The 27,416-nt window shown below is 34.1% G+C and overlaps 1 protein-coding gene across 1 annotated transcript in view; it reads right to left on the bottom strand.

Moving 5' to 3' along the window:
- Positions 1-25,504, bottom strand: part of LOC149780702 (thyrotropin-releasing hormone receptor-like) — an 81,376-nt gene extending 55,872 nt beyond the window's left edge. Inside the window, exon 1 of the mRNA XM_089936225.1 lies at positions 24,665-25,504. Within this exon, the coding sequence (XP_089792351.1) occupies positions 24,665-25,504 (840 nt within the window). The remainder of the gene's footprint in view (positions 1-24,664) is intronic.
- Between the last annotated feature and the right edge of the window lie 1,912 nt (positions 25,505-27,416).

Raw genomic sequence — 27,416 nt, 5'->3', positions numbered from 1 at the left:
GATCTCATTGCACTTGATACTTAGATAATGTACATTCCATCGCTTTATCTACCACTACTAACAATCTACTTGACAGTAATTTATACTCTTGGCTGCCATATCGTATCAAACTGAAAAATGCTGACATGAAGTCAATAAACATGCATTAAATTATTGCTGCCTATTGCTTGTCCATCCTAGTAAGAGAAAGCCCGAAGGAAGCACAGTCTGCCCTGGTTATTGTTTGTTTAACCTAGTAAGAGGAAGCCCGAAGGAAGCACATTCTGCTCTGGTTATTGTTTGTCCATCCTAGTAAGAGAAAGCCCGAAGGAAGCACAGTCTGCTCTGGTTATTGTTTGTTCATCTTAGTAAGAGGAAGTCCGAAGGAAGCACATTCTGCTCTGGTTATTGTTTGTCCATCCTAGTAAGAGAAAGCTCAAAGGAAGCACAATTCTATACCCAAATGGGAGGTCTATATTCTGATTTATGGAGATAAACACGTCTATCGAATTCCCAAATGGTCTTATAACCAGACTTGAGACATGTTATTCTAAATTAATAAGTATTTTAGAACATAACAAAAGCAAGCTGATAATATATGATTGTGTTCAATATTATTTAAAGCCGATTCTTTTCTGTTACATACACATTCTCTTTATTTCATTTGTATGTGTTTGTTATTTCAGTAAAAATCTTTTAAAATCGAACATTCTATATTATAAATTTGAGTACATGGAAAACGTTATGGTCTTTACTATGTCTTGATTAATCTCTAGATAATATACTTTTTTTAATGTTCACTATTTACAGCACTGTTACGTTAATGTGCATATTTTAGCAATGAGCTCACCATAAAACGTCACAAGTTAAAGGTCATCGACCACGAAAAATTAACGCGATATGGAATGATGTTGTTTTCGTAGAATTTGTAGTATTTAAACATTTATTTAATGAAACATTTTTTCTCAGTATCTTAGCATGTCAGTATGCAAACACGTGAACATGAATAAATCGATTTTTAATATAAAAAATTCAGTTATATGCCCTCTGCATGACAGTTTGCAAAAAATTAATAAAATACAATGAATGTATGAGGGCAAAATTATTTCTCATTTTTAACTTGGATACTTGATAGCAAATATTAAGAACTTTCTCCACTTGTTATTGTTTTAGCTTAGGGTTCAAAACCGTTGAAGCATCTGAATTACTGAGTAATGGGCAAAAAAAATTATATTCAGACCATCTGCATATATAGTTTTAGAGTTTTGTGTCGATAGATCATCTTTCTGCATTCATTTATTTTAGTTTTTAACATTGTTTATAGTTTTTTGGAGTCATTATTCGGCATCTAGCGATACTCTTGCAGGTTTATGTATTACAGTATGGATAAGTGATCTGCTTTCAGTGTTTGACATCTGTTAACGTCTATGTTCATTTTCACTGGATCAATTTAGCGGGATTTAAGATTGTGTCCAGTATGGTATGGGGCAGGGGCTGTTTGTGAAATAGGTTATTTTGTGTTGGTGGGAGCTCGGAAACTGTGCTTTTAAAATGAACAAATCACTTTTTGGCGATATATCGTTGTAAACTTAAAGACATAGTTCGTATACAACCTGGAAGCACTCAAAGATATATTCAAATCGGTACCATGGTATGATATATTTTCTATAAACATACAAAAATAGGGGTAGGGTACAATATTTATCGTAGAATGAGTAGTACGTTTTATGCCATCTGAAACGGACATTTCCTCTCTAGACCATTTCCTTCTGTTTATCATCAGGTCTGACTAATTATTCCCTTGATGTAGATGCGTTACCCTCCCCAAATGTATCGATGCTGCGCATGCTCTATGAGTGGTACTCATTTTCACTGGTCAACAATGAAATATAATACTCGCAGAAATAGAAAATACTTCACTTTATATAGGACGAATGGGAATGATATAAGTTTGCCACGTAAGGCATCCATAGCGTATTTTACGTAGTATTGCTCAGTCAACGAGAGCGCTCTTTGCTCACCGAATCAGGACGTGTCTTGCATCAATCAAACACTCACGATGGCATGTTGTGCGACTCAGTAGATGCTGGAAAATAGCATTTCTAGCACTTCTAGAAGTATATGAGGTGTACAAAAACCTGCCATGATTGAGGTAAAAACCAGCATGTTGGGGTGTGTCTGGGTTAGTTCCTTAAATGAATTATTACAGTAACGCTGCTCAACTACCCAACCGATGGCATCATAAGTTCAACCATATTTATCAGACATGTCTCTGTGCGATTTTGGCATTGCAGTAATATCAGGGGCCACCAAGATCATCGTTTGTAGGATATTATCATTTTGAAAAGGAACCAGAAGTGACTTACAGCCCTTTGTAAAAAGTCAACAGAAGGAAGAAAAGAAAACAATTCGGTCCTTGAAAAACGTAAGAGAAAAAGACATGCATCGCAAACCAATTTGGAGCAACAACAACATTAAGAACATCCTAAAAGGACGTCGAACACATCACTGGACTTACATAAGAGAAAGAGAAATAATGTTGTTACATATATTGAAGGAAAACGTGTGTTTGTTTATTTTTTATAAACTATTTTCAAGAGGTCCTTTTCAGGACCCACCCCCCATATTTCTCATAAAGGAGATGCTACCATTCTCTACCAAAACAAGGCAAACAACCCCTACAAACCACAAGAAGAAAATTGGAAAGCTGAGGTTGTCGAGCAGAGTTGTAGGCTCCCTGTTTCAGTAGGGACTGTGAATCGAGAGAAGTGTTGTAACAGTTGTCCATGCTGTATAGTCTGTCACAGAAGGTACAGTTTGATCTGGTCGTTTAAATAATAGCCGTCTCAAGACAAACTACTAACGGCTTTTCCTAGGGCCATACCAGTTTTCGTACAAAGGAGAGAACTCGTCATTATTGCCGCCATATATGATTGTTTTTGTCTATGTGCCATTACGCAGTTGTGTATTTGTATGAAGGAAAGAAAATATTGGCATGAAATAAATTTTATACCCTACTCAAAGTTTCTCTGTAATTATGGTTCTCTTCGAAATAATGTAAAGCCCAATATGGAAATGTATAATGTGCAATTGTGTGTTTGGATGAAAAATATACCACATGACTCTTTTGTATGTGCAATGGTGTGTTTGCATAACAAATATCCCCAACAATCAGTAGCATGAATGATTGGGTGATTGAGTGATTGCAAGTGTGTATCGGAAAAACATCAGATCCTCTCTCTCTCTCTCTCTCTCTCTCTCTCTATATATATATATATATATATATATATATATATATATATATATATATATATGCATATAACTGACAACGAACAATGCGAAACTAGTATCTAATTAGCCTGAGCGCTTTCTACTCTGTAATGAGTCTTTTTCAAAGGCTAGTACAAAACATAGACAAAACTAAGAAATAAAACAGAAAAACGGTTACGTTTGCCAAACTTTACATGTATGTTTCTACAGAAATTGAACCTTTTTAGCTTTATTATGTTTCAAGTAGTTTATTTCAGCTTGTTCCCGATAATGGAAAATATTTGTATTGACCCGGAAATTGATGAGTCATAACGAAATCTGTTACTTTATGTAAATTTATGTAAGCGCAAAAGTATATCCCGGATATTTCATTGTTATAGTAGTCATAGACTTTTAAGCAAATTTAGAGTATTATTTAAAAGAAAATGTATCGGCTGCGAAAAATTATTTTATTTGTGCATGGTTGTCTTATTCTAGTCTTGTTTGTTTAAACCGCTTGGTTTTAATGTTATAAGGCGGCGTATCCAGTAGGATTCCTTTTATTTCCTGGTTTGGGAACTCCAGTTGGTGTTGCGAACAATTGCAATAAGTGTTATATCACTGAAAGTGTAGCCAGGGGAGGAGAAGTGTTCTGCGACCAGACTTCCGTACAGCTTCTTTGTCATCCAATCAGATCTATGAAGGTTGATCCTTTTGTGTAGTGTTTTAGTTTCTCCGACATACTGACGGCTACAGATCTTACATGTGACGAGATAAAAGACATTCTGTTTTGCACGTTTTGTTTGGACCATGTATGTTTAATTTGTCTCTAGTCACTTGTCTAGAAAATGTCTTGGTCTCCATCATATGTTGACAGGTTTTGCACATTTTACTGCCACACGGGCCAGATTGACTAGGGTGGTCTTAATTAGTGATTAGCGTTAGCTTCGCCCTGTCAAGGATGTCCTTGAGGTTTTTTGTCTCCGGTAGTCTACTACGGGCTTGTTAGGGAGGATTAACTTTAGTGCGTCCGACGATTCCACGATGGGCCAGTGTTTCTCGATGATTTTACCTACTTTGGGGTTGTATGGATTGTAGATCAGGATACATGGTATCATATCAGCCTTTTCCTTCTTTCCATATTTTAGTACGTCATCGCAGTTTGTTTATTAAACACTTTGAGTTGCCTCCGTAATCAGGTCTTTGTCGTAGCCTCGGTAAATTGAATGTTTAGATAGCTCTTCAGACCTTCTTAGGAATCTTTCATCGTCGGAGCAAATTCTGCGTAACCTCCATGCCTGGCTATATGGGATAGTTCTAATGCAGAGTTTTGGATGAGAGCTGCTTGGGAGGAGATACTGGTGTTTGTCGGTTGGTTTCGAGTAGATGTCTGTATGGATTTTGTTTTCAAACAGTCTGGTTGTTGTGTCCAGGAAGACGTGGTTTGAGTTGGAGACTTCTGCCATGAATTTGTTTTGCGGGATGGAAGTTTTTGGCTTTTGATAGGAAATCATCCAGACTTTCTCTTCCATGTCTCTATATCATCGATAAAGCGTACCCACTGGTATGGTGTAAGTTCAACCGATGCTAAAAGTGGACCCTCCAGTTTTCCCATAAAATTATTAGCATAGGAAGGGACCAGTTGTGTACCCAATGCGGCTCCATTAATTTAGAGGTAGTTTTCGTAATTAAATTCAAAGTTATTGAGTTTTAGGACAAGCTCCAGGAGTTGGATTAGAAACTGTGTGAGTGGATTACAGTTCTAGTTTCCCATACTTCTCTACACGCCTGTATCCTTTGGTTGTGCGGTATGTTAGTATAGAAACATGTGACGTTTAAGGAAACAAGCAACGCATCAGGTATTAATGGTTCGCTTGCTTTTCTTTTTATGAGGTTATCTGTCGTGTCCTGAGGATATGATGGTAATTTGTGGACACACACATACACAACCACACGCACATCACTTATATATAACAGTCCTTTCAAAGTGCACTGGATCCAGCAAGGGATCACGTGTGTCACGGATTGATTAAGATAAATGCAATAAACTGACAACGAACAGTGCAAAACTAGTATATATCTAGCATGAGCGCTTTCGACTGTTAATGAGTCTTTTTCAAAGGCAAATAAAAAACATAGACGTGACACAAAAAAAAAAACAACACAAAAACCACTGTTTGGCAAACTTTACATGACTATTTTCTTCAGGAATTAATCCTTTAAATATATTATGTTACAAATCGATGAGCCATAACGACATCTGTTGTTTTATATAAATTTCTGTGAGCGCAAATTATATTCAAGATATTTCATTGTTATAGTAGTAACTATATGCTTTTAAGCAAATTTAGAGAATTATTTGAAAGAAATTATGTTGACTGCAAAAGATGATTTTATTAGTGCATGGCTGTTTTTCTAGTTTTCTTGGTTTAAATAGCTTTAATTAAATGTTCTAAGGCGGCGTATCCAATAAGATTCCTTTTCTTTCCTGGTTTCGGAATTGCAGCTGTGTTTGTGAGCAATTGCAATAAGTGTTATATCACTGAAAGCGTGGTCAGGGAAGAAGTGTTTTGCGACCGGGCTTCTGTACAGCTTCTTTGTCATCCAATCAGATCCATGATTTTGTGTTTAAACGAAAACAACATTATATCCTATCCGCGATTGTTTGTGTGATATTGTGTTTGTATGAAACAAATATCACACTTAATTGTGTGTTTGTACGAAATATATTGATGTATATGAAGCAAATATTATACGACATCTTCAATATGTCTCTGAGAGCGTTTGTTTTTTAAATAGCATACTCTATCTGTGTGGTGTGTCTAATAGTATGTTGTATGCTTGTATAAGAACATTTGCTAATATATAAAAATATACTTCACCCCTTATGTGATTTTAGGTTTAGTAGAAAATATAAAGATTGGCAACCTACTCTTGTTGTGTGTCCTATTGTGTGTTTGTTTGGAAAGAATAGGATATCCAACCCACGTTTTTAGTTCTAACTGCGTAGTTTAGTTTGATGACATAAAAATACGATTTGCGTGAAAGCAATAATATTCTAAACTACCTTTTGTTTGTGTAATACAATGCTTGTCTCAAGAAATACCTCTTGTGTGTTAATGCCTGGTATGACAAGTATGATTGTATGAATACGATGTTATACTACATCCGTATTTGTATGTGCGATTCAGTGTTTCTATGAACCATCCCCCAATTTGGATGTGTACGTTTTGTGTGACAAAAAATATCATCTCTCTTCTTACTGGTTTTAAAATTAATATACTACACCCCAATCGTACGAGTGACTGGGTTTATACGAAGAATAACCGCCATACTCAACTCTCTTTTTATGTGTGGCTGTGTATTTGCATTGGAAATAAATATTGGTATAAAAAGAAATAATATACTACATCTCCATTTATATGTATCACAATGTGTTTGTAAGCAAATTCAAGTTTATACCCTACCCCCTTTTGGGCGTGTACTTTTGTGCTTGCAGAAGTAAATGAATTGTTGTATACATTAATATACTATGCACCCCCATATGTACATGTACACTTTTTGCTGATAAGAAAATAAACAAAATAGCCTTTTGAATGTATAATTTTTTGATTAATGAAGCTATGATAATTACGAAAAAAAATATACTACATCTCTATTTGTATGTGTTATTTGTGTGTTTGTAAGAAAAAACCCCACCACATCCCATCCCTCTGTATGTGCATTTGTGTTTGTATGAAAGAAACTATCCCTTTTTGTTTGTATGATCCTGAGTTTTGAATTAAAGTGTATACTATTCTACCCTATTTTGTACGTTTAATTGTGTCTTTGTACGAATAAATATTACTGACATGACAAATATACTATATTCGCATTTGTATGTGTGGTTGTATGTTTGCAAAATAAAATGTCATACGATACCCTCTTTTGCATGAGTAATTGTGTGTTTGTATGAAACAAAGGATACGAATCAAACAGTGACCGCTATGAACAATGATTATGCTATTCCACAGCATGTATTTGTTATCGTTTATATCAAAAACATTATACAACACCCTTCTTTTGCACGTAGAATCGTGTGATTGCATGAGAACATATATCCTACATCAATTGCATGTGAGAATGTGTGTTGTTGTTGTTGTTGTCATGGGGTTTAACGCCATTTTTCAGCACACGATAGGCTATACATGGTGGCCAGTATTAATGGTGGAGGAAGAACCCGGGAAAACCCCGGAAAGAACCACCGACCCACGAGAAGCTAATGGCAAACTTTCTCGCATACCCACATTGCCTGAATCTGAGACTCGAACCCACGCAGACAGAGGTGAGATGACAGTGATCCGTAACGGAACTGTAAGTTCATAAGATACAAACATCATATACCTCCGGTTAAAGCCCCAATACTGCCGTGACATGCAAAAGTCGTAGATGCTAAATCATCTGAATAATACTGAACTTGAAAGATACTGATCCTAAACATTGTTGGGTTACATTAAAGCCAGATAAAGCCTACGTTTCATCACATTCTGAGCCATGTTTTCTCTCACTCGAACTGAGAAACTCCGCCATCGTTCATATGTGTATGAAATAACTACGATGCTGATCAGCAATGTTCATGGGTCAAACGACTCCAGTCGAAAGCTGGAACAAAGCATTTGATGATTTCATGACGTGACTGTTGTCAGACACGGTAGGTCACCTTATGTGATACACTATTCTCATTTTGAGTTGGATATGATGCAGTAGTCGGCCGAACTTTTACGAGTAGATTTTCTTTAAAGGTTAACTGGCCTACATTATATGGTTACATGTCCATGTCGTGTGCTTGCCAATTAATGCTGAAATTAGCAACAGCTAGGTTTGTCTTTAGCCCACGTTTGCCCTTAAAGTATCACAGCCCTCCAATTGATCACCAATATTCACCCGAGTTTGATTCTATATAAAGCACACTTTTTTGTCTCCGATCTGCTTAAATCACGTGGGACTGCCTCTCTTCGTTCCATCTTGAATCAATTTGTCTGCCACGTGTGAATGCTGTTTTGATTAGATTAGTCACTAACGGAATTTGTCAAGTGTATCACATCACTACCTTTGAGCAAATAATGGATTTACAACCGACTTCCGTTACTGAATTAAGAGGTGGCGCCTCTTAATTCAAAACTGGATATTTCAACGTACTTTAAACCTGTCATATTAATTATTTTATGTCAGATACCTTCTTAAACAAATTATTTCATTCGTTCCAAACTTAACTGAGATTATTAAAACTGATATTTAAGACAAACGACGTAATTGGTACTTTAATGAGCGCAGAAGTCATATTGGCTCGGTGCTTAGTGTTCCAGACTCACGACCGAAAGATTTCAGGTTAAATCAAACCATCGGATCAGCCCATGTCCGCTATCTTAATGCCTTCTTGAGCAAGGCCCTTTACTCAAGTTGCCGTCGCATTAAAGAACATACTTAAGTTGCTGGTTCATAACATATCTAGCGAAACTAAACGCAGTCGTATGTGCTTTTGTGTGCGTCTAAACAATGTATCACACCCTACTTGGTTTTGACCTCCTATCGTACGTGTAATTGAGTGTTGTATGAAAGAAAACAGCGGACCCAGTTCCATTTGCATGTGTGGGCGGCAGAAACGTGTGATTGTATGAAGCAGATGTTAAACCCTACCCACTTTTGTATACGTAATTGTGTGTTCGTATGAAAATGTTTGTACGAAATATATTGATGGATGTGAAGCAAATATTTTACTACATCCTACATTATGTCTCTGCGAGCGTTTGTTTCTTAAATATCACACCCTATCTGTGTGTTGTGTCTAATATTATGTTGTATGCTTGTATGTGAACAGTTACTAATATTTAAAATTATACTTTGCCTCTTATGTGATTTTAGGTCTAATAGAAAATAAAAATTGGCAACCTACCCTTCTTGTGTTCTTATGTGTCCCATTGTGTTTTTGTTTGGAAAGAACAGGATATCCGACCCACGTTTTCAGTTCTAATTGCGTAGTTGTATGACAAAAAAAACAACGATTTGTGTGAAAGCAATAATATTCTAAACTCCCTTTTGTTTGTGTAATACAGTGCTTATCTCAATATACTGCCTCCCAATCTGTCCCGTGATCATTTGTTTGCTTCATAAACATTCTATGCTCTACCACCCGTTTTAATTGTTCATTAGTTTCCTCATTTATATATTTGGAAATAAACGATGTTCCTTTCCGTTTTTACATGCAAATAAAACTATTACTTTTGTTATAAGCAAATACACACTTGTTCTAAGTGTTTTTATTCGATAGAAAAACGCAGCTCTGTTTACATGTTTAAGAAAGAAAGGTAATTCTCTTTTGATATTAAAAGAACACAAACATGACAGCGAATGTATAGTTTATTATATTGGTTTTCACTTAATATAATAGGTATTTTTTCTTCTGAATCAACAAATCTCATATGAAATTATAATCTTTTATTCAACGATGTCGAAATAATCTGGACGGTTATATTTGACATTTTCTTTCAGGTTTTAAGTTTAAATGTTGAACGTGTTCATTAGAAAAGATAAAATTATCGCTACAGAAACATATATCCTTTATATTAGCACAAAATTGGCATCGCAATTTATAAAAGGTAACGGAGTGCAAAACAACCTTCATTTCTTGTTTTGCCTTGATAACACAGTTACCCAATGACAAAAAGCATGTTTATTCCAGTCACATTAATGTGTAGTTAGAAATACTGAATATACTTGGGTACATAAAAGCAACAGAAGAGAATACGTTTTATTTATGATATGCTGGCAGAGAAAATAATGTTAAAGCGGTGGAAGAAAATATTAATTTAACTATGATATAAAACTTGTTTAGAAGTTTATTTCCAAAAACCGTGCTCACAAAGTACACCTCGAGTTACGAGCAGTGGGCCCCGCCAAAGTGAGTCAAATCGGGCAGGGCGTTTCAAAAGGCATTTACTGTGTGGCGGTCCTTGCAAAAATTAGACAGTCATTTAAAGAAGCATCAATGAATGGTACAAATTTGAAATACTTTTGCAGTCTTTTGATTAGGAAGTTGTACTTTGTCAACATTGCAATCCAGAAAATCAGAAAAATAATAAACAATTCAAGAACACCAATGCATGCTAAATAATTTTATATAAAACAAAAGCAGATGTCATGCATGATATTTCATCTAAAAGCGTACGCTAGTATTTTAGGGTTATCTACAATCATATCGTAAAGTGTGTCAGTGCGTATATCGTAACAATATACATTGATCTGCATGCAAGGTCGTAGTCTGTAATTATATGAAAAGTTGTCTGTCCGTTCTGTTCTGTTCTCAGATGAGATTTCCACAATGTTTCATTTGTTTGATGCTTGTGTGTTTGGTAATCAGCAAGGTTATTGCTCTGCCAGATTCTCTTTACAATACTGACACTTAACTCTAGTAATCTTGAAGAAAAAAAACCTACTTAGTTTTGCTTATCTTTGTTTAAAAGAAGACTAAATCTGATTTTTAATTGATATCAAAAGAATATACACAAGACGGCGTATTTATAACTTACAACGCTGTTTATGACCAATTGTATCAAGTATAACTGAGTAGAGAACACAATGTTAGTGTATTTCAGTATTGGCATTATCTGTAATAAAATGTTTGTCTGATTTTGTTCCTCTTAAAATTGCCAAAGAGAGACAATAATGAAATTCGTAATGTAAAAAAGTCCCAGACATGGCAATAGTGAAGTCCGTAGTGTTAAAATTCCCGTACGTTACACAACTCTCAAAAGTGTTATATTAAATTTACATCATACTCCGTACCATCGCATATGGATATGAATTTCAGACATAAACATTTTTGAAACAAAATGGAGAAATGAAAACTGATTATTGTCGATCAGTGTCAGTTACAAACTGAAATTAAGCGACAGTTGAAACTTGGGTGCAGACTGTTACCCAGCTTATCTTCAAGCTTGCCAGCACACAAAATTCACGTTTTTAAATACAGAAATAAACAAAATTTTAAATCAAAATTCTCAAAAGTAAACTGAAAACCATTCAAATGTGTTTAATGATGTTACCCTCAAAATGCTGTTGGATCTTTCTGTCATACTTGTCCAGACTCCACCTCAACCACCAACACAGCAAGTTTAATTGTATCAATCTCAATTCGGTCATGCTTGCCCAGACCCCACCCATCCACCATCATAGCAATGTTAATTTTATCAATCTCAATTCGGTCATGCTTGTCCAGACTCCACCCCAACCACCACCACAACAATGTCAATTTTATCAATCTCAATTCAATCATGATTGTCCAGACCCCAGTCAACCACCACCACAACAATGTTAATTGTATCAATCTCAAGGGAAAAAAACCCGTCTTGATATTCGTATGAAATCAGTCTTTAATTTTCCTAAATAGTTAATTTAAAGCTTTATATATACAACCTAAATTTTGAAGAAAACAGTTGCTCTTCTAATAATATTGTAAAAGTTTGGAACGTCTTTTTATCGAAGTGGTAATGTAGCCATTAATAGTATTGACACAAAATGGAGAAAAAATTCCAGGCAAATCTAATGTTTTTGCCTAACCCATTTTGTATTGTCACGAGTGGTTTCGCCACTTGAATGATGAAATATTTGGGTATATCGACATATATCCTTTATAAAAAAAAACAAAGAGCAGTATCTTTGTCTCACAGAGAACTCCTCTAAACGATGCAATTACATCCGCATCAAGCCGACAAATACCTTCAATGTTCACGGTTGCGACGTCCTTCACAGAAAAATGATCTTGTTGGAATAAAATACTAGGCATGGATTTGTTAGGATTGTCACTAATTAGAAGACCCCACCGCGGGAATGCATCGTCTGCCATAGTTGTCCAACACACTTTTATGCACTGCAGTTTTCGGTTTAGGATATCGGGATACGAAAAATGGGATGACGTTAGTTTAGGCGAAATATTGATTAAAGGCTTATATTTCGGCATATTTAAAACCCCACCAAATGAATTTAGCATTAATTGAGCTTAACGGACAAGTGCTTTTAGTATTAAATAGGATTTTTGCATCTTAATTGCTATTCATAATAATATTAATAAAAAAGAAACATCTGTCAAGATTGCTGAGCACAGTCAAAACCATTACACAGCTGCATATTTATTAATGTTAGGTTGCCAATTCTCCAAGAAACCATTGTTTGTGCTGGTAATACATTCACGGTCAGAATGATCAGTGGAAGATTTAAACAAATTTACAAACACGATATAGATCATTACTGAATAGTCCTGTTGAATAATACAAACCTATGAGTGCATTGACTTGTATTCTTAAATTTGATAGATAGTGGTGATTGTTTCATCAATGTTTCTATACTGTTTCAAGAAAAACGCTTACATTTGTCATCTTCACTAATAACACATGAACAAATAAGTCTTGTGAGTTCACCTTCTGGCTCTCTCCCCCATTCGTTTGTTATTATGTTGTTTATTAACAATGAATCAATGAAAATATAAGACATAGCATCGTCTTACAGATCTTAGCATCTTACATCGAAAATCTAAACAACAATTTACCTTTCGATCTTGAACATTGCCCTAATTGGCATACATTCTTCAGGGATATTCGCCACCCACCCCTGTGCGTTCATGAGAAACGTTTAACTATGATCCCTTACAAAATGAAATTCAAATGTATAAACATTATTTATAAACATTATCCCAAAGTATATGCCAGATGTATAAATGGATAACGCCGATGTCTTGCCTAATGCGACATTCGTAGTACGGGTACGGGGAACTATCATCAGTTAGTTTAACGTAAAACACACACACACACACACACACACACACACACACACACACATATCAATGGATAGGTTGATGGATAACATTGAGAGATGTATGGATGAGTGGTTGGTGAATTTATGGATGTTATATTCATACTAGCTCGTGCAATAGTTGATACAAAAATCACACTTCCTTGAAAATTTCGATAACTTTTTATGTGCTAAACATGTAAGCTTAAAGTCTTAAACGCATCAAGCCGTTCTGCACAGTTTGGAATGCACACAACACATCAAACTTGTTTTCGTTACAATCTTGCAACGTATACCATTATGTCAAAACTCTGAGGACAATTCTGATAGCTATATCTGATGCATTGAACACGATTCAAGGAATAGAGCAAGGGCGATTACAGTTGTACAATTATCGACCTATCTCATTATATTAGAAAAATGAAGGACAGTTGTTTTGCAGTTTTAATTTACAGCACGAGACAAATTTATCAAAACTGTCATTAGAAAACAATTGATCTCGCGGATTAAAAATGTATTTGCATCAATTGCAAAACAATCGGTTGCTCCAAAAACTTTATGGCATGCATTTCAACAAAGAATACTCATGTTATTCTGAGAAGAAAGCCAAAATGTTCGGTAAGATAACGAATGAGTGAATTATGCTCGTCTCAATTATTTTTTTTCTTCTTTTTTTATCAATCGGACATTTATTATATACGTCATTTCCTTTTAAAATAGTTTCCTTTATTATGTTAGAACTAACCAAAACCTCGGTATCAACAGGTTACATTTTTATGCAAAATTTTGATTTCGACCTTGCTGAAAATAACTTGAATATATATTTAGATGTAAACTGAAAGGTAGTTGAATGGACCTTACTAAAACATCGTTTCTTACTAGTATTTCTAAATAGAAAAGGTGAAATATTCAAATTTGAATGCCAAGTATCCAATGTCTACAACTAGACAAATTAGTTTTTACTTACACTCACAGAGTGAAAAACATGACTGAACATACTCCAGCTAAATTAATGTATGAATAATAAAGTTATGTATGCAATATAAAGTTATGTATGCGACATAAAGTTATGTATGCAATATAAAGTTATGTATGCAATATAAAGTTATGTATGCAATATAAAGTTATGTATGCAATATAAAGTTATGTATGCAATATAAAGTTATGTATTCAATATAAAAAGTTTTGTATGCAGTATAAAGGAACAAATGTTTTGAAGCAGAATGATCTCATTAACTGGCAATATTGACCTGTGGGGCTATCGACAACAGTGCAGGTAGAGGACACAGAGCGTCCAGTGCTGGAAGTTGTATCGTTATACCCAAGCAGAGGCGTAGCTATGATATTTTGCGCCCGGGGACGAACTATAAAATTGGCGCCCCAGCCCGCTCCCACATACTCGTTGCCTAAGTGTGTATGTTGCCACTCCCCACAACCACAACTACAACTACGACCTAGGCAATATTCCTGGATCCGTCATAATTCATGGTTGTTACGGAGGATATTAGTATTTTATTAATGACCACGGACAATATTTGTCTTTATTTCTTTGTAAAAAATACTTAGGAATATAATGCCGTTAACGTGATCTAGCCCTAAGACAAACAAATGAGTAAAGTTTTCTGATGGTTGTCACACAACATAACCAGGTACATGTAAAATAGCGAAAGAACAACGAAGCCGTACCTGAAGTCATTTCCGGACAAGGTACAAATTAACATTATTTGGTTTTATTTAATATTTTAATGTACATAAACACAAGAAGGTCATTTAGTACAGAGGCAACTGGAATAAACTGATTGCTGCTCAAAGACACACCACTGTAGCCGACACAGGCTTATTCGATGGTTGGATTCGAGCACACGACCTGATAGTCGTTATTCCGGCATGATAACCATTGATATACTGAGACTCATAATAATAACAATAAGATTTTTCAATATGGTTTTACAATTATTCTCTTTGTGTTGTTAGTTGTTGTTGTAATGTCGTTCCTTGCATATTCAAGTAAAATCTCGCCTAAAGAAATGATTGTTTAATTATTTGCAACATACAATGTTATGCACACATATGATAATGTGAACTGAGACTGAGTTTAAAGACAATTTTCTGTTATGTGCGTGAGAAAAGGTATCTTTAGGCCAGGGGTGCACAAATCAGCCCGCGAAAGTGTTCTGTCCAGTCCTAAAGGCAAATTAAAACAATTCAGAAATCTAGCCCGTGAACAGTAATTGTATTAGTTAAATAAGTACTTGCAACCCTCTTGTGGTCTTAGAAACTGTAATCTGGCCTTTGCCTGAAAAAAGTTATGTACCCCTGCTCTAGGCTACACGATCTCGGTTCATATTTAATAAATAAATAAATAAACAAATAAATAAATAAACAGATAAACAGATAATGATTCAGAATCTAAAACATAATCATCTGAATATTCTTGGATTTTTTTCTTGTGATTTTAAATTGCTTGGCTATTTTTTAAAATCTTCATTTCAATTTATTTAAGTCAAGTTTAAGTATGTAGTATTACTTTATTACGGCAGCCTTTGTTAAACTGGGAGGAGTGAAATGCACACGATGACCTAGTCCAAACAGTATATGGACTAAGCATATAGTTGTATTTAGCATTTATTATATACGCTTTATCACTTACTTATGTTTTATAGGTAGCACATTTCTTTTGTTGAAATTCGTTAGCCAGTCATTATTTAACCAAAAATTTTGTAAAGGTCATTTGTACAAAATGTAAACGAAATAATAAATGTATGTATGTATGTATGTATGTATGGATGTATGTATGTATGTATGTATGTATGTATGTATGTATGTATGTATGTATGTATGAATGCACATTAATTTGGACAAAAGAACAATTAATTAGATCTATGGGGACAGGTGCATGTGAAATCGCTATACTACAATAATTTTTAATATCTGTGTCGTGAGAGGAAGTGATTCTTAATTAGTTTCGTTTATTTAAAAGTCCAACAGACTGGAAGGAAAAGGTTAACTTCAATCTTTGTATAGAAAATATCAGAGTTGAGATGTCCAGAATCAGATATTTGGAAATCTAGATATCATGCTGACCTCAGCTTTGGCGTATAGTTATAAAAGGTGGTAGATATATTTAGTCCTGATTGGTTACGCTAAATAAAGGGCGTATTTCCCACACGAAATTTCTTGGTTTTAAAAATCCCTATTGCGAAATGTAGTCAGTCTACGTTTTCCTGTAAGATGAAAAAATTTAAGAGACTCCGAGATTGGATTTAGAAGAAATTCTCTCTTAAAACATATATCCGAGAGACCGGATGTCTGGAAAGTCGACATACACAATTCTGGCGGTAGAAGCGAGCAAAACGTGAATGCACAAGGTACTGGCGTCAATCTCATGTAATTCGTGGATACCAATATAAAGATTTGCTTGAATTTATGTGCTAATATTTGCATGAATTTATTTGTTTAAATCCGTAGAGCAGTTTTCTTGATATGAGTGTTTCTGTGTTTGAGTTCATCTAGCTGAATTCGTACAATGATATTCTTTATATATGTTTGACGAATTGTTTGAATTTGTCGTCTTGATTGTTACATGAATCAGGTGTTCTAAGAATCTCATGCATTACTTTAGTTGATATGAGTTACGAAAATTCCGGGTGAATTATCAAATTTTAGAGAATTTCACGTATGATAAAGACTTGAATGCGTATTGACTGAAATTATCGTTGTTAAACCATGAAGTAAGATTTCATGTATGCTAAATAATTGAATGTGTGTGTTATCTGAAAATAACGTTGTGTAACTGAGACGAGAACAGAACTGTTATGTCTCGTGTGATGTTAATGTGAGTCAGTGATGAAATAGCCGTTAGGAAGTAATCTTATGAAACTAGGTTTATTTTTGGTCTGCCACGTTTGGCTTGACCAGATAGCCTTTGATATCTGTTTGAATTCCGATAGGAAGATATCTGACATAACAAGAGGGGAGTAGTGATTTGTTCTCAGTATGAAATATAACAGATTTAGGTTGCTTCTCTGTTTATTTTGAAAGGGGAAATAGCCCCACTGACGTATCCACGTGCCTACTTATCCAAGTATCTACATATCTACGTATTTACGTATCCACCTACCCACATAAAGTTTGAGGGCCGAAAGAGGCGAGACTAAATAGAGTTTGTAAAAGACTAAAGTGAAAGAACCAAGAAGAACAGCCACAGTGAAGTTGGAGTGAACCGAAAATAAACAGGTTAAGAAGTTATACAAGGCAATGACTTCAATTGTTCACTCGACTCTATGATGAACTGACTTTATCATTTAAAACAGCTCGGCTATTTATATAGGTATATTTGTGTTCAAAATTTGGTGACTGGTTTATTTCAAAAGAGAAGAGTATCTTCCTAATGTAACGTATTATCACAGTTGTTTTGTAATCGATTAAATTTGTGCCTCGTGTAGTTCTGTTCTATAGATCTGCTCAGATCTCTATTTATTTCATCATTAAGTTTCACACCTTATATTAATACTTATTCGATCCAGGCAACAACACCGAGAGTGACCACACTCTAGATATCAATAACAAAATAAAGCGGTCACCTTGTAAGAAGGTAAAATGCGCCAATGAACCCCACCAGCACCTCCAGCCCCCCATATAAGTATGCTAAATGAATCAGTAAGGAAGACTTAATTACTTGATTTAGACAAGATTTTTTTTAATATCAATTTGCCAATTTCAGTGAGACATACTTGAAGAAAGTAATGATTATGATAATGGCCAACTTTGTTCTACCGAACTTCAGCTGGATTTAATTAACAAATCATAAAGAGACGCTGCAGGAAGGAAGAGAAACCTGAGTACAGAGCTTTTCATCACATATATGGAAACACACTGAACTGTCATAAAGGAAAGCAGTCATTGAAGTTTTATGTATAAAATCTGAGCAGTTGTTGTTTTAGGGTTTAAGACTATTTTTCAGCACAAGATAGGCTATACATGGTGGCCAGTGTCAATGGTAGAGGAAACATATGGCAAGCTTTCTCACCACCATTGATCTAGCCCGAGACTCGAACCCACTCAGACATAGGTGAGACGGCAGTGATCCGTAACAGTGAGCACTTTAGCACACTTGTCCAATCGGGGCTCCAATCTTTTATGTATCAAATCTGAGCAGTAAATTAAACATAGTACACAATAGTGCTTGACAGGATTGAATATTTGACATTGCACATAGATAAATAGCAACCACTCAGAGACTGAAGTACAAACTGGATGTTTGCCAGATTGAATATTTTGACATTAAGCATAGATAAATGACATTAAACATAGATAAATGACAAACACCCAGAGACCGTAGAACAAAATTTATGTTTGACATGATTGAATATTTGATTCTGCACATAGATAAATACCAACCATTCAGAGAAAATTCACAGATATATATGCTAGAAATGGCTGATAGCAAACATTAGTGTACAATAAATTCACAACAGATTGTTCTTTTATGTATTGAGTCAGTTGTAAGTATTCGCACCTATAATGGCTATAAAGCATAAACTATAATTTGAACAAATACTCAGTTGTTTTAACTTATGTCTTTTAAAATTCAAGATAACCAAATTTTTAAAGAATTTGATATATCTGTAAATGTGTTTGAAATACTAGAGGGGGTAGAGACAAATATCGAGAGATACTAGACGAAGCCTCACAGCGTAACCGAGACAGATAAAGTTAAAGCAATGACAAGCTGCTAATATTATTTTCAAGCTTTGATGCTATGTAGAAAGTTTGACAGATGCTATGTAAAAAAAGATGACAGATGCTATGTAGAAAGATGACAGATGATATGCATAAAGATGACAGATGTTATGTTAAAAGGTTGACAGATGCTATGTAAAAAATGATAGATACCAGTAAGGTTAGTTTCTAACCATATTAATAAACACAAAAATGAACAATTCATATGTAAAGCATGTTTTATTGTTTCAATACACAAGTAGCTATGAAGAACTCATTACGTTTAATGCCTGACATTTGTTATAGTTGTAACATTTCCGTCTGACCAGGACTACTAACTTATCATTCATTCATGATAATAAACTTCGTAGAAATATATGCCCAACTGACAGATCATAGCTGCTACTCGAAACGTGTATATACAATACTTGAAAGTTTCAAAGTCAGCCATCAAATGTCTTCATTTCTTTAGCAAGATTTTCATCTTTGTTTAGGCCAAATTTCGTATTGGCAGCTTCTAAATTACAGGTAAATATCAGTTCAGAACACAATTCTTGAAACGTTTTAATTTCACTCCAGAATCCTTTGATATAAATACAATTACACAATATATACACTTCTTGTTTCATCGTCAAAATTACAACAAATATCATGTCTTGCCAAAATAATAACCTATTTTAAAGAGAATAGCAAGAATGATGTGATTTATTTTATATTGAAGACCCAGTATCTTTGTATTTAAAATAATTCTCCATGGATTTCAGCATACATCTGTCCACCAATCGTGGGATTGTCTTATATCATATTTAGATAAATATTTTTCTTGCGCTCTGGACTATGGACTACTACATTGTTATATTTTCGATAATTATGCTTCTACTCTTCGATAGCACTTCAAGCCTGACAACTAAAAGCTTCTGTCATTTTAAATATAAAAACAATTCGCCCAAACTTAAAGTTCTCCATTTTCTAAATTATTGGTAGTTAATATGTATTATTCTGCTTATGTTGTCTTTTCTTTTGTTCCAAATAAATTTACATAACATTTTCTTAATTAGTACTTTCTTTCAGTATACACATATTTGGGTTTCTCAACTTATTTTCTGCAACTCCATTTGCATAACAGTTTCTCTTTTTGTATATTCCAATTTAAATCTAAACTTTAAAAAACAATCATATAAAGCATAATTTGATTTTTGAAGATGGTTTATCTCTTTCAATGACTTCTCCATTGCCTTCTGGTTTTTGTTTGCACTACTTGAAAAATACATCAGTGTGATTTAGAATTTCTGGTCACACATTCTCAAGCAATAACTGTTCGCCAATGTCACATGCAAACGTACCTGTTTGACTGGAGAAATCACTTTGAATATTTTATTTACTTTCAATTTTTCCGATTTTTTTTTATTTTCTACATAAAGGTTATCATGTCGGTGTGAACTAATTTATTTTTATCTCCTGGACCGATCCAATAATCTGAAAATTTGAATCAAAGTATTATAAGACAACATTTTGACCTGTAACGTGGATAATTACGCATATCAATTGATTGAATATAAGCTGAACTTCCGTAGTTTACAAAGAAGAAAATTAAAACTTGCCAATTTAAAGTGTTTATTTTGAATCCATTTCTGTAAAATTTGGGTTAAGAAATTCCTGAAGCGACAACATGGTTTGATAATCAAATACTTTTTAATACTTTTTATTTCGTAGGGGTAAATGATATTTAAATAATTGCATATGTTGATAACATACATCGTTTGTGCTGTCTTAAGCAAAATTCACCTCAAGTGCTGCAATATTATTAATACAAACTAGGCTTCAGTATTTTCTATTCTATAAAAAAACTGGAGAATCTTCATTTGGAAGAGGATATTGAATAAGTGTAACTGGTCAACCTTCACGTTTAATGCCTAATTCTAAAAGTCTCCGACATCAGCTTTTAAATTTCAAGAGTGTTTTTGATATGTATTATTAGTATAGAAACTCCTTGAGACTTGCTTGTTCCAGAATTTTAAAAGCATATGTAGCGTTATTTACATAGTGACAAATATCTTGTAAACAGTTAGCGGATTATTGTTTACGTTCTAAGAAACTGTTATGCATCTTTTTTGTATATCACCTGGTCCTGCCAAATTTGGAGGCATTTTTTAAATCATTTCTTTGCTTTATTATAGGCCACACGTCATCCATTATAAATCTACAAGCATATCATACACGGATTTGAGAGGGACAGGAGATGATGTACAAATTAAAATATTAAAAATGAAGAGCATATTGTGAACAGTTTCTGAGAGAAACATTGTAATTGAAAATATATTACACAATGAAAGCAAGTCATATAAACTAGAAACAAGACCGAAAAGGTTAAACTGAATAATATATGAAACATAAGCTTCCATCTATAGGAACACAGGCAGACTCGTAGTAAAGTCACAAACACGAAAGTAGTTTGTAAATGTTTCTTTGACAGGAACACAAGACCAAAGTTTCATTGCCAGCTTCTTAACCCAATATTATATCTTTTAATATTATCTTTATATTTAAGGTGCATAAATAATCTTTAATGGCGCTTACCCATTATTTGAGAAGAAAATACAATAGTATAAAAAGGAGCAAAAACCTTCAATTTCGCTATTCGAGACATATATTCCAAATGCTCCTGGATCATATTAATGCGTACTTGCACTAGGAGCAACTTGTATCTTTGTGAACAATATATAATTACACACATACATACGCACGAAACCTCCTCATAACCGTGTCAAGATGTATGTAGTCTTTATTGCCATTTTTATGCAAGATCTATTATACCAGCTTAGCGGCCTTAAAAATGTATTCGTTTTTTTTATCGTTTCCGAAATGTGGCTTGAAGCAAAACTGGCCTTTTAAATATTATCTCCTTTCCTTTTTTCAGTGATGTCACTTATTACAATGATGGTGTATTATAACATTGTAAGTCGAATTTGGACGTTTTTCATGTTCAAATTAGCTGTTTAACTGTGATGTTTTTATGCGGTGCTCTTTCCTTTTTAATCCTGGTTTTGTGATCAATACAAATTCACACGACTGCACTTTTAAGCCCCTTAAATTTCGAATGCTGTGTTTTGCAGATGTGGTATAATGTATTAAGATGTTCCTTAATACTCCTATCTAAACGCAATCTTCTTCACAGGAACGGATACTGTTCTGCAGCAACTAATGCTCTGTTGCAAAACCAGCTACAACATTGATTTTTTTAAATACCTTCTTTATTTTAATGGAAAGCTTTTTCTCCGACTCTCAACGGTAAATTGAGTGATCATATCCTTCCAGTTTCACACGTGCGTATATTTTATTCTTATCGTCTTCAAAATTCTTAAACAGTACATATAACCTCCAGTTCCTCGTATTCACATACCTCTTGCACGTAAAACATGTCCCTCCCCAATAATGTAATTGAAAGTGTCCCAGTTTGTAAACAATCAGTACATCTAATATTATTTGACTGATTTTGAATATTGTTTTCGTTAAAGGAGGAATATATTCCTTTGTAAATATTCTTTATTTAATAGGTCTGAAATTAAAATCCGATTTATCCATTCTTTTAATTTGTTTTTCTTCCTCGATTCAACCGGATTTATTTATATTGGCGTGTAATGCGTGCTATTGAATCCGTAAATTATCTTTGGCAAAACGTTAACACATTCTCTGGATTTATTTTGAATGAAATTCTCACATAATTTAGTCTCAGAGTTCTGTTAATCAATTCAACTACAGACGATTCTTTCATTTGAGTAAGTCAACGAGTACTGACAGTTTTCGTTATCAAATAAATTCTTAAAATTTTTGTTGCATAACACTTTCCTTTGCAAACTGTGTCTTCTTAGGATATCTCCTCTTTGCAGATTTCTCTGGTTTTTTCGTTCTTGATTAAAGTTTGTATTTTCAATACTCATCATTTTCAGTAATTTGAATTAGTATCAATATATTACGGTTATTTTGTTGTATGTTATTTGTATGACAAAAACCATATGTTTAAACCAACCAAACTTATCACATTATCTCTTGATCCAGAGATTGTTGTTTTTATGTTAAACTCATTATATATTTATATCATCTCTCTGAAAACAGTTCAATATGTCACGTAGTACCTTACTGATATTTTTAATGCCGAACGCTATATTTTATTTATTTTGGTAAATGTTTAATTCACATCAATTTGTAAGTGGTCCAGAAATCTTACTCCTACGCTGTCAAGAAACATTTTCTAAACACTCAGTCTTGCGTTTTTTGTATTTCTTCTTTGCTGCGATCATGCTTTCCTTAGGACTTATTTTGCAAGGATCACATCACTTAAATTATTCCCATTTAGTGTAGGATACTGTCTAAACAGCATTATTACAAGTAGAATATATAGCACTATCCATTTGCACTATCTCATTAAGCTTGTGTGTTAGTAGATATTTGGCAAAGTAGTCGTCTGAAGCCATGCTACGTAATGGAGGTCACTACAGCTTGAAATGTAGATCACATGTATCACGATCTGACTGCAGTTGGCAATACTCCTCGTAATATGTGTGCATATAAAGTTACATATATCGCTTGGTAGTCATTTCTGAGAGTATGGGTTAAACGCAAAGGTTAACACAGGGCACATAACTTTGCATTGACTAAAGGGTGTATTACTGCTCAAGAAAAATATACATATAAGCTTATGTGAATATACAAGCAATACTGTATGAGGAACGACACAAACAAAAGCTTAATCTAGATTAAATGAGCAGAGAGGAAGGCAAGAATACATGTCACAATATGATATAGTTTTCACTTGTGGTTGTAATCTTCATCATGAAATATTTTTACCAATTCATGCGACAAGTGTTAGTGTATGAAAAAGTGACAACGCAACCATTAACTAGGTGTTGGTTTCGGGTTGACTATTGGACAGAAGAACAGAAAACATTAATAAGCCGGAATCACGTTGCTATCTGGACAAACATTCAGGATTGAAGGCTATTACTCACGAATGCTCGTCAATGAATGTATTATATCGCTAATTAATTGCGGATCAAAATTGTCTCCAGTTATCTGCTGCAACCGACAAATGTTCCCTAATCCCATTTAATTCTAAATATTCCATGACTTTATTTTCCCAATTTCACCATGTGCTAGGCTGATTTGTCATGTCAACATTGGTTCCTTGAGCCACGAAACTTAAGCTCCTTTGTATAGTAAAACACACATCGTTACAAAGAACATTTTTTGTTATTTGAAACAATTCTTTTCCTTTCTCATAAAAATGTATTCCAAAGGAATATAGGAGAGGGGTGAAGTTAGTATCTAAGACGTATAATTGAAAATCGGAATAAATTAGTTTGCTTTCATTTTTAGTTATATAGTATTTTAATCTAATGGATATATGATGGATACATGTAATTACCGTTATAATAACAAAACTAATTTCGTCTTCAGTGTTAAAAGAGGAATGCAGTCAGAAGCTTATCCATCTATGATGTGAAACTTCAATAGTTTGATGTTATTTTGATTGCTTTTCCGATGAGTGCAAAGTTTTACAATACAAAGATGTATAAAGCTGTGTTTTAATAATTTCTCTTTAACGATAAACTTCACAACATACGGAAAAGCTTAAAATTTAAACGGAAACATTTACATTTTCTGTAAAACATCAAAGTCAATTCAAATAAGACAAATTAATTGAAGACTTCCGCAGAAAATTAGTTTGCCAATTATGCTGGAAAGATACTTGTTCATGATATTATTTTATGTATGAACTTCCCTAGAAAAATGACGTGATCATCCTTTCACACCTTAGCAGATAACCTAAACACCTGCTGTCAACACATATGGTCATATATAGTTTGCACGACATTGTAGATTCCTTTGATCTTACCTGTATGCGTGATTTTCTTTGTGTGTTTCTTCTGTCCGTTATTATTGATCCATTCATACATCGGGGCCTGCTCTGTTTCGAACCTGTGGCAGAGTATAGGATCCTTGCAATGCAAATGTACAATACTGCAGCCAGCAAGAGAGGGATGATATAAAACACTATTAAGTCTATCATGTAGTATGCAAGGTACTCGTTACGTTTAAGTCTGAAAGTGCACGTCTCAATCACACCAGATGTCCTGTGGTAAAGGTCGATTTTTGTTAAGCCTATCCATGGGGAACAGTAAAGAATACCAAACACCCAGATTCCCAGAATTATCTTTTTTGCCCTCTCTACGGTGCACATTGTATGGGCTCTAATTGGGTGACAAATGGCTATGTATCGTTCCACTGTGAAGGCAGTAATGGACAGAGATGATGTGTCTACACCAAGATATTGCAAAAATATTAAAATAGAACACATTGCCCTTCCCCATGGCCAGTGATTAACTTGAAAGAAAGTTTCAGGAATACCAGGAAGAGTTGCCGAGAGCAATACTAAGCAATCAGCCACTGCCAAACTGATAAGGTAACAGTTGGTAGTAGTCCGCATGTTTGTGGTTTGCACAATAACCACAATTATTAAAATATTCCCGATGAATCCAAAAAGAAAAATGAACACGTTTAGAATTACAGAAAATATTATATAGACAGTAGTATAATATTGGTCTGGTTCAAGTAGGGTCGTATTTGAGTGGTCATTTAGAAGATTCGTTTCGTTTCCTGAAATATGCAGCTTTGCGTCAGACTCACCCAAATTTCCATTGTCATAAATAACGCCACCATACAACGATGTATTCATCATCGTAACAAGTTATTTAATCCAACTGTTTCATAGAGACAATGGCACATACGTTAATAAATATCGAAACACAGAGTTTGTTTTTCAGTTAATGCTGTACCTTAAAGTAGGCTGGCTTCAAGATACGTATATCTTGTCTCGGAAATATAATAACGTTTTCCTCCTGTTATCCTATTTTCCTTTGTGAGTGGAGTTTAGCATTGTATTTGGATACCTGAAAAAACAACAAAAAGTTCATTTACGACAGCTTGAAATATAGATAGAACACATTTTCAGTTATCCATCTATCTATTATCTATCTATCTATCTATCTATCTATCTATCTATCTATCTATCTATCTAGATATAGGAGACGTTTGCTGGTATTATTCATTAGAATTACAAAGTATTCATCGGACTAGAACATTATTCGGGGACTATTGTGAATTATTTTTCTGGGCAATAACGATGTGTTGCGTACATTTGAGGACTTGAAACGAAGTTTATTTTGATTTAATTCATAAGTGTGTAAATAATTTCACTTTTTACTTTTGTGGGTAGATTTCCAAACTTGCATAACTACGTTTCCATTGCAAACTATTCTTGTGAAGTTTCTGCATCTAAGGTTTTTCGGACAGATGTGAATAAAGCCCCTATTGCAAACACAATTCCATGAAACACTTTTTTAAGTTTTGTTTGTATTAATGTTAACGCGCCAAATGGAACATTTAGACCCTGGTCATGCTTTGACACAGACGATACAACTATATCATCTGGGTACAAAACAATAAATGGTTGTAGCATGCTTATGTGTTGACTGTTAATAATTTCCTCTACAACATTAATAATAAACATGGAAAATAAAAAGGGCGAAAAACACTCCCTTGACATACAGCAGTAACACATACAAATTCTTCTTACAAAGTATTATTAAATCTCACTGTTTTTGATATTTTCATACACTGAATGCACAATAATAAACAATTTACCTCTCATTCCTAATTTAAATAATTTGCACCATTAAAGCGTCAAATTCTTTAAGAATTGGGAATAAAATTCTTAATAAAATCAAGAAAAGCATAGAGCAGTTATCCATGTAAAAATATCTGAATTAACATAATGAGTTAACAATCCGCGTAATGTAAAATTGTGATCAGTGGATATAGATTTCTTGCAATCATTTGAGCTTCTAAAAATACTCGGTAATCCTCCGTCCAATAACGAGTCTATTATTTAAAACCTAACAAACAGTTTAACAATGACCTTAGAAGGGTTATACTCTTTATTATTCTATGTTAACTGCACAACCGCTATTACGGATAGATATAAGATTGTACTTTTACCAAAATACCTGGAAAAAAAGGACTGGTTAAAAAAAACGAATATACAGTTGATATGGATCTCTGACATCTCTGCCATATAATAAAAATTTATTAAATAGATCTTAGGGGCCACTTATTTTAAAAATTTCTTTAATTGCGCTTTCTCATTTTCTACCTAAATAGAAGTACTGAATTCATCGAAAACGTTTACATCACCTCATATATAATCATTATAGATGTATACTACTTCAGCATTGGAACTAAAATGGATCAGAAGGCATAATGACACATCTTTAAAAGTTTCAAACACATTTATTGACGGAACAGGTAGTTGTCGAGCAAGCAGCCAATAATCATGAACATTAAGCTTACGATCTTCTAGCAATGTTATTTGTTAGGCCCGCAATACATCTTCCTCGACAGTTCTTAGTATGTTCCGTACAGTATATGTGTATCACAATCAAATGTTTTCTATTTTCTTCTGATTCATTATCTATCTGCATTCAGTTAGATGCTTATCAAATCATTTTGGGTTCTTTTTATATCAAGCCAAGACAGAATCGAACTCTAAGATCTATTTGTATGCACAAATCAACAAAAGGCATTAATAA

The sequence above is a fragment of the Sinohyriopsis cumingii genome, chromosome 16, assembly GCF_028554795.1.
Source record: "Sinohyriopsis cumingii isolate HCF-2022 chromosome 16, ASM2855479v2, whole genome shotgun sequence".
Taxonomy (NCBI): domain Eukaryota; kingdom Metazoa; phylum Mollusca; class Bivalvia; order Unionida; family Unionidae; genus Sinohyriopsis; species Sinohyriopsis cumingii.
The sequence above is the reverse complement of the archived record's forward strand: the minus strand, read 5'-3'. Positions and strand labels throughout refer to the sequence as shown.